This window comes from Plasmodium reichenowi, chromosome 4 (genome assembly GCF_001601855.1).
Source record: "Plasmodium reichenowi strain SY57 chromosome 4, whole genome shotgun sequence".
Taxonomy (NCBI): Eukaryota; Apicomplexa; class Aconoidasida; order Haemosporida; family Plasmodiidae; genus Plasmodium; species Plasmodium reichenowi.
The window spans coordinates 533,793-543,375 of NC_033649.1; the positions used below are offsets into that span (position 1 = coordinate 533,793).

At 18.9% G+C, this 9,583-nt stretch overlaps 3 protein-coding genes across 3 annotated transcripts; 2 read left to right on the plus strand and 1 right to left on the minus strand.

The window, feature by feature from the left end:
* Positions 1-286: 286 nt before the first annotated feature.
* PRSY57_0415200 (hypothetical protein) lies at positions 287-2,464 on the plus strand (the record flags this gene model as incomplete). Its single annotated transcript, XM_020114517.1, has 6 exons — positions 287-332; positions 500-594; positions 700-783; positions 858-963; positions 1,126-1,160; positions 1,292-2,464. The coding sequence occupies 6 exons, from the start codon at positions 287-289 to the stop codon at positions 2,462-2,464; spliced, it is 1,539 nt and encodes a 512-aa protein (XP_019970794.1).
* A 739-nt stretch (positions 2,465-3,203) lies between these two features.
* Positions 3,204-5,309, minus strand: PRSY57_0415300 (cdc2-related protein kinase 1; the record flags this gene model as incomplete). Its single annotated transcript, XM_012906009.2, has 1 exon — positions 3,204-5,309. The coding sequence occupies one exon, from the start codon at positions 5,307-5,309 to the stop codon at positions 3,204-3,206; it is 2,106 nt and encodes a 701-aa protein (XP_012761463.2).
* Positions 5,310-6,535: 1,226 nt separating this feature from the next.
* PRSY57_0415400 (hypothetical protein) lies at positions 6,536-8,902 on the plus strand (the record flags this gene model as incomplete). Its single annotated transcript, XM_012906010.2, has 1 exon — positions 6,536-8,902. One exon carries the CDS (start codon positions 6,536-6,538, stop codon positions 8,900-8,902), a length of 2,367 nt encoding a protein of 788 aa, XP_012761464.2.
* Between the last annotated feature and the right edge of the window lie 681 nt (positions 8,903-9,583).

A 9,583-nucleotide genomic window follows, 5' to 3' on the forward strand; every position in this document is an offset into this window, starting at 1 on the left:
GTAAAAATAATATAACATATATATATATATATATATATATATATATATATAACTTATATTAAATATATTTATTTATATATATTATATATGTATGTCTATTTTTTTTTTTTTTTTTTTTTTATTCCTTTTCTTTCATTATACTATAAATTAAAGTATATAAATATGATTATACATATATGACATTATAAATATTATCTATTTAAAAAAAAGGTATATATATTTCATTTCATTTCATTTCCTTTCCTTTTTTTTTTTTTTTTTTTTTTTTTTTATTCCTTCCAGTACAATGATTGATATAATACTAAAAATGTTCTTAGGGAAATATTTCGAATGTAAAATAAAAAAAGATGTAAAATAATATTTATACAAATGTATATTTCTACAATGTGTTAATATATATTATAATGATAGATATAGTTAATATTTTGATATAAACATAATATTTATATATTTTTTTTTTTTTTTTGTTTTATCCTTTATATATATATATATAATATAGCTTCTGACAACAATTTTATTAGTGTGAATATGGAGTCGGGAATAGAAATTAGGAACATTATAATTAAAAACGACGAAATTAATAACTTCTTAAAAGTTAAAGAAAAAAATAAAAACAAAGATATAATATATATATATATATATATATATGTGTATATATTCATATGTTATAATGATTTTCCTTATTTTTTATTACTGAAGAGTAAGAATATAGACATAGAAATAGTATATTTAAAAATAGAAAAGATTAACATAAGCTTTGTAACTCTATCTGGCATTTTAACAGTAAAATTAAACATATTATATATATGTATATTTATATATGTTCATTTTATTATATTTTAATTTTACTCTTGTAGCTAAAAATACAAGGTGTAGATTTAAGGGTTAAGCCAAACATACATAAAAATACCTCTAAACAAATTAAAAGTAAATTGACAAGTCTTTTGAAAAATAAAGAAAAAGGTACAATAAAATTCAATTATAATTTTCGCATTCGTTTATATAAACACAAATAAATAAACATTTAAACATACATACATACATATATATATATATATATATATATATATAATATATATATATGGGCATATAAACTTTTTACTTTATTTAATACATTTGTCACAGATTGTACAGGAATATATTTATCTTACCATATGGACGTAAAAAATAAAATAAAATTAATATATATACAAAATATACTTATATATATATATATTATATATATATAATTTTTTTTTTTTTTTCTTATTATTTATTTATTTTCTTTTATGTGTGATGTATTTTTTTTCAGAATTCTTGCCAAAACAATAAGATATCTACAAAAGAGATTTTATGTTGCTGCTGTGAGAAATACAAAAACGAGGATGGTAGCATATGCTCTTACAACAATTATAATAACATGAAAACTTATATATGTAAAGAATGCTCTTTATTAAAAAATAAAAATGAAAAAAATAATTTATTTTTTGAAGAAAAAAAAAACATCACTAATATAAACAAATATAAAATATTTATGAACGAAGAAAAAAATGTGTCATATGATTATAATAAACAAGATATGACTAATATGAATATTTTCAAAAGTTATAATAAAGAAAAACAAGATTTTCCCAATTTTGATAATAATATAAATTATTATTTTTATAATAAAGAAAATAAAGAAAGCATAAACAACACAACAACAAATATAAAAAGTATAAGAAATAATATTAATAATGATAATAAAAACAATGAACATTTTAAAGAAAGCAAAAATAATAATTCCATTTCTATGAATAATATAAATAAATTATATACAAATAATTATTATAATTACAATAATAATATATCTTCAGTTATTAGCATAATATCAGATACTCAAAATTATGAAAAACATAACTCTTTGTTATCATTAAATAAAAGTAATCATTTAAATAATTGTGATTTACAATATAATAATTCTCTTTCCAAAAATGTAAACTGTAAATATAAATTAAATCAGTATGAGAACAATTTTAATGAAGAGAAAAATAAATTAAATGTGGGAAATAAAAAAAGTGATATTGAGATATACAATGTTGAAAAAAAAAATGAATTACCATTTAATCCTGAGCAAAATAAAATAAAATACAATTGTTATAATAATTCAAAAAATATTTTATTATCAAATGATAATTCTTATGTATGTTTGAATAATATATTTAAACAATCGAAACCTTTAAAAAAAAAAAAAATTAACAATTATTTATGTTCCTATGGAAATAAAAAATTAAATGATCCACCTGATAAATTACATGAAGGGTCTATGGAAAATAATTTCATTCCTTTAAAAGGAAACATTTTGTTTGATAATATAAATGTGCAAAGTAAATATGATAACGTCGATAGTGATCATAGTAATTTATTATACACTTATAATAATGTGTATCATGATAGGGAAATTAAAATAAATGTGGATGATGTATTTGAAAAAACGAAAGAATAAAATATATAATACATATGTAATATATGTTTATATATATATATATATATATATATATATATATATATTATATGTATGATTTTTTTTTTTTTTTTTTTTTTTTTTAGTTTACATTTTATTTTATTTCCTTAAAAATTTATTACCTTTTTTTTATAATTTTTAATACATTCTTTTTATAAGTAGTTGTTTCTTATGTATATATTTCATAATATATTATTATAAAAAAAAAAAAAAAAAAAAAACATATATACATATATATTATCTTTATATCCTACCTTTTCAAAATAATACCATTATGTATTTCCTTGATAGGAAGTTTTAGGATATACAAAAATTTATTGTTCTTTTTATATATATATTGTGTAAACTATTAACTGTTAAAAGTTTTTCATTCAAAAATAAAACCGCTATTTCTAAATTTTTCAAAAAAAAATAATAATAAAACAAAAAAAAATTTAAAATGTCGTCTTAAAAAATAATGTTATTCTTAATTTAAATTAGAAACAAATATGATATAATGTATGTTTTCTTTTTCTTTTTTTTTAAATACAATAAAATGATTATATATATATATTATATATATGTATGTATTTGTATTTGTATTTGTGTGTGTGTGTTTTTTTTTTTTTTTTTTTTTTTTTTAACAATATTAGCCTGAACAGTTCAGGTAAAATATCTAATTTTTATCACTTTACTTTTTAATTGGTTATATATATATATATATATATTTTTTTTTTTTTTTTCATGAATGGAATTGGATATTATTTTGGCTGTTTAATTTAAAGTGGTTAGCCATTTTATTGGATCGGATAAATTTATTTGAATCAGGTACAATTGGCATATCTTTAATGTCCAAAGGTTTTGGGAATTCGTTAAAGTAAGGATGGTTTAATGCTTCCTGTGCTGAAATTCTGCATTGAGGATTATAATGTAGCATTTTTTGTAATAAATCGAGACCGTTATCAGATAGGTATAGACCTGAAAATTGGTTGGCTATATTTGGGAAGTGTGAACGTATATTATTAACATTCATTTTAATTTTTTTTTTTTTAAATAGTTCTTTATTTTTGGATATAAAAGAATATTCATAAAATTCAGGATAGGATTCTTTATCTGGTAATCCTAATAGACATAAAATTTTAAAGAGTTGATCAATTTCATTTTCTCCAACAAATAACGGTTTTTTTAATATCATTTCCGCAAAAATACATCCAGCACTCCAAATATCAATTTTGTTTGTATAACATTGTTCACCTAATAACAATTCAGGTGCTCTATACCATAATGTGACTACATTTTTTGTAAAATTATGATTAGTTACATGTCCAAATTTTCTAGCCATACCAAAATCACAAATTTTTAATATTCCTTTATTACTGTATAATAAATTAGTTGGTTTTAAATCTCTATGCATAACCCAATTTCTATGTAAATAATTAATTCCATTAAGTAATTGTTTTAATAAGCATTTCAATTCAGATATAGTAAAACTTGGGGATTTATTATCAAGTATTATTTTAAGTTCATGTTCTATATATTCCATAACTAAATATATATCATTTAAATGTTTCCCAAAAACAACTTCTTTAATGGATAAAATATTATCATGTTGTAATTGTAATAATATATTTATTTCTCTTAACGAAGTCATAGCAAATCCTTCATTATGCATACTAGAAAAATTTTTTAGTTTTTTCAAGGCAACGATCTTTTTCGTTCTTTTATTTTGTGCTCTATATACTGCTCCATACGTACCTTCACTTATTTTATTTAACTTTTTATAATTCTTAACATTCCTACAACCATTTAAGATACAGTCGATTTTATTTTTTTCTTCATCAGAGGAATATTCATTTAAAATTGTGTTCTCTTCACTACTAGAATCTTTATTACTCTCATATAAAATATTTTGTTCATCTTCATATATTAAATGTTCCTTTATGGTATATTTTTCTTCATTAATACCATTATCTCTTTTATTTTTCTCAGGAAAAATATTTATTTGATCACATATAGTATTATTGTGCTCATCCGTATGATGATTGTTATTATTGTGCTCATCCGTATGATGATTGTTATTATTGTGCTCATCCGTATGATGATTGTTATTATTGTGTTGATCCGTATGATGATTGTTTTTAATGTGATGATCCGTATGATGATTATTATTATTATGTTCACCTTTATGGGATTTTTTTTTCTCACTAAATTCCTTTCTTGAGGTATACAAATCTTCCTTTTCTTTTTCCCTCCCCTCCCTTTTTGAAGAATTCTCAGAATAATTTGAAGTATAATAGCTACTATCCCTTCGTTCATCATATCTATTATATTTTTCTTCCTCTCTTTCATAATCATATTTTTTCTTTTTTCTTTTTCTTTTTCTTTTTCTTTTTTTATCGTATGTATCTTGTGAGCTTTCATCATATTTTCTTTTCTCTTTATATTTATTTGATTGTTCCTTATAGTAAGAATCTTTTTTTTTATCCATTTTGGAGCTAGCGTATTTTTTATGTTTATTATAATCACTTAATTCATCATATATTTTTTTTGTTTTTTTGGGAGACGGGGAATGTACATATTTGTTTTTGTTTACTGGCTTGATGGAAATATGTTTGTTATTTTTATGTTCTTCATGTGATTTATATGAATTATATGTATCATATGAATTGTACGTATCATGTGAAATATATTTCTTATATTCATCTGAGGAATTATACGAATGCTTATTTTTCATTTTATAATTTTTTGAATAAAAAGATTTATTATCACGACGATAAGGATGATACTCATTGTGTTTATCTTCATCCTTCTTCCCTCTTTCTTTCTTTACATCATGCCCTTTTCCCATTTTACAACTATAATGGGTGAGCTATCAAAATAAATATAATATAAAAAAGAAGAGATAAAAATAAATAAATGTACATATATATATAAAGGTACATGAATATTTTAGCCTACAAAAAACTCTAATACGACATATATGTTAACATATCCCCATATAAATAAATAAATAAATATATATATATATATATATATATTTATTTATTTTTATTTTTTATATTATTTGTAATTTTATTTACCTCTTTCGCTTGTTAATATTTTTGGTGTCGGTTATTTTTATTGTATATTCCATTACTAAAAAAATATAATTTTATTTATTTATATATTTATTAATTTATTATTTTATTATTTTATTTTATTTTTTCCAAGTATGATATATATTTCCTTGTTTTGGTCACTTCATTATATTTACACATGAAATATTCAAGTAGTATATATTTAAAAAATAAAATAATATGAAATAATATAACGATTAAAATATTAATATATATATATATATTATTTATACTTTTTGATAGTTTTTAATATGAGTATATAAAAAAACATTTTTTTTAATTTTCTTTCCATTTGTTTCTCTTTATTTTATTTATAAGGGGAAAATTACAATGTTCGTAAAATTAAGGCCCTTTTCATCGTACAGTAAAATATAAATAAATAAATAAATAAATATATATATATATATATATATATATATATATATATATATATTATTAGTACTAATTTTTTTTCATATATATTTTATGTAAGGATGTTATCTTTATAAGGTTTTTCATTTTCATAGTTCTTCATAACGGAATAAAAAAAAAAAAAAAAAAAAAAAAAAGAATAAAATGTAGTATATTATCTTCATAATGGTTTTAATATTGTTATATTTAAAATATGAGGTCTTAATCCTGTTATATAAATCACTATATCTCTTTCTATATGTTTCTCTACTGTCTTCTTAAGACTTATAAAAAACATAAAGGTTAATAAATACGTCGAGGAGAAAAAAATTAAAATATGCACATATATAATAAAAAATATATAACATATATATATCATATGATATCATATAATATCATATAATATCATATAATATCATATGTCATATCTTAAATTTCCAATGTTCTTATAAAAAAAATTATTTTCTTTACGTCCTCTTTTGATTCTAGAAGAAAACGCAGTCATAATATATTTATATATATTGTATTATATTTATTCTTTTTCTTTTTTTTTTAAATCTTAAATAAAATGGAAGCACCAGTATTCAAACCTATACATGATGTTATAAGAATAAAAAAAAAAGAACATGATGTTAATATAAAATCCGATATATATAAAAAATTTCTTGAATTAAAAAAGGAGGCTTATATAAACCTAGAAAATAAAAACATCAAAGTGATTATATATGAAAATATGAATTATGACGACATAAAAAAAAAAGAAAAAGAACATGAGAATTATAATAGTAAAAGTAGTAATAGTAGTTTTTGTGATGAAAAATGTAATGAAGACATTAATAAAAATAATAGAAAGAAAAATATAAAAAGAGATAATGTATCAAAGAAAAATATAAAAGATGATAATGTATCAAAGAAAAATATAAAAGATGATAATTATAATGATGATGAAAATAATAAGAATAATATACAGAATAATAAACAAGAAATTCATGATAACAATATAAAAGAAGGTGATGAAAAAGAATATATTGATGATGTAGTAAAAGAAGAAAAAAAAAACAGAAAAGTTTTAGGTACGTTAAAAATATTATATAATTTTTATGTTAATTTATTTGATAAATTAAAAGAAGATGTAGAAAACATACAAAACAATACAAATCATAATAATATAGATTTATTTAGAGATATAAATCTTTACACAAATTATATATCTATGTTTGATATCTTAAATTTATGTGAGGATTTGCATATTATAAAAAATTTTATTAACTCTAAGAAGGAATGTGAATTAATATGGATACTTACCCTTAATTATTTTGATAATATTAAAGAAAACGTTTTTCAGAGGTATAGACATAAAATAAATGTAACTTATAAGAGAAGAAGTACATTAGAAGGACATGATGAAAAAGGATTACAAGAAGATACTACAAAAAATATTGAACAAAAAGATATAAAACAAATAAAACATGAAGATAATAATGGTAATGATAATGATAATGATGATGATGATAATAATAAAAATAATCATAATAATAATAATAATAATAATATTAAGAACAAAAAAAAAGATACACATAATGAAAAAATAAAAACAAATTGTGATAATTCCTATCTACAAAAAGATAATAATAATTCGTATTATAATTGTAATTATAATTATAGCTATAGTCAAGACATACATAATCAGGATACTTATTACAGAGATGAAAACCACAATATTAAAGAATATATTTATGACAATTTACATGATAAAGAAAATTGTATAATGTATAGAAAAGTTAATTTTTTTATATTTGTTTATATTTTAATATATATTATAAAAACAAGCACAAGAAAAATTCAAGCCATTAAAGATGATATTAAAAAAGTAAAAAGCTTTTTCTTCTTTTTAAATTTATATGAGAAGAAAAAAACTATGGAAATATTACAAAATATATATAAAGATAAATATTTACAATTCTTTCAAAATTATAGAGGAAAAGAGGAAATAGAAGAATACAGAAAAAGAAAAATTTTTCGTCATAAATTCTCTTTTTATAATATCAACAAAATATTGTATGACAAAGATGATTTGATAAAACTTAAAAATAAAAATATGCAACATGACAAAGAAGATAAAAAAAAGGGAAATCGTCAAATTGTAAAAAATGAAAATTATTATATTGTGAAAGGAATGAAAAATGAGCCAGAGGAAGTAAAAGAAAAAGAAACAAAGAAAGAAACAGAGAAAGAAAAAGAAAATGAGAAAGGAAAGGAACCCATTTTAAATATACACAACAAAATAGATGATGAGGAGGGAAAAGAAAAAAGGGAAGATGTTAATAAATACGAGTTAACTAATTATATAGAAACTATTGATATGAAGGAAGAAAATATAAAAGGTAAGTTTGTTCAAGAAGAAAATAAAAAGGATACATTTGTAAAAGATCCAAAAAAAAATAATGAAAATAATAATAATAATAATAATAATAATAATCCAAAAAATAAAAACACTAACAGTAGTTGTTGTAGCAGTAGTAGTAGCGATGACCATGGGAATCATAATAAGAATAATGTCCTCTTAAATCAATATATTTTTGATTATATATTTAAAAATTATTGTTATAAAAAAAAATACTGGAAAGTTAGAGATGGTATATGTGTAGACTATGGTATCATAAAAAAAGAAAAGAAGAAATTTAAAATAGACATATATAATCATAGTAAATATAATATAAATGTAGATATAGATATAGACAAAGAATTACCTTTACTAGTAATATTTAAAGATAAATTATTTTGTATTAATTCAAAATATTCAATATATTTACAAGTGGACAATAATGAAAATGTGGGAGAAAAACTCGGTTGTATCCATGTTAAATGTAAATATAAAAATGTACATAAACAAGAAACCTTTTTCAAAATACCTGTATATATCTGTTTAGAATAAAAAATTAATAAATGAATAAATAAATAAATAAATAAATATATATATATATATATATATTTGTATTTATTTATGTATGGATTGATTTAATTTTTTTTTTTTTTTTTTTTTTTTTATATGCACATGATTATGTATTTTTTTTAAATTTTTTATAAAATAAATATAACATAATATATATATATATATATTATATGCACACGTTAAAATTTCACATTCATAAAAATAATAAAATTGATTATCGCAAAAATATAAAAAAAAAAAAAAAAAAAAGAAGCCTTATATATATATATATATATATATATATATACATATTAGACAATGGAAAATTTATTTTTTCGTGTTCATAAATAAAGCATAATCATGGTAAAAAAATAAATGTAAATAAATATAATATGTAAATATACCTATATAACATATAATATATATATATAAATATATATATATATATTTTTTTTTTTTTTTTTTCTAATTATTTCCTCACATTCTTATATGTTACCATTCTTTAAAACAATATACCAATCAATTTATGAGGCAAAAAAAAGTATAGATTTTATAGGAGCCATATAAAATACCAAAAAAAAATAAAATAAAATAATAAGCATATACATCAAAATATATGTATATAATTTTTTTTTTTTTTTTTTTTTTTTTTTTTTTTTTTTTTTTTTTTTTTTTTTTTTTTTT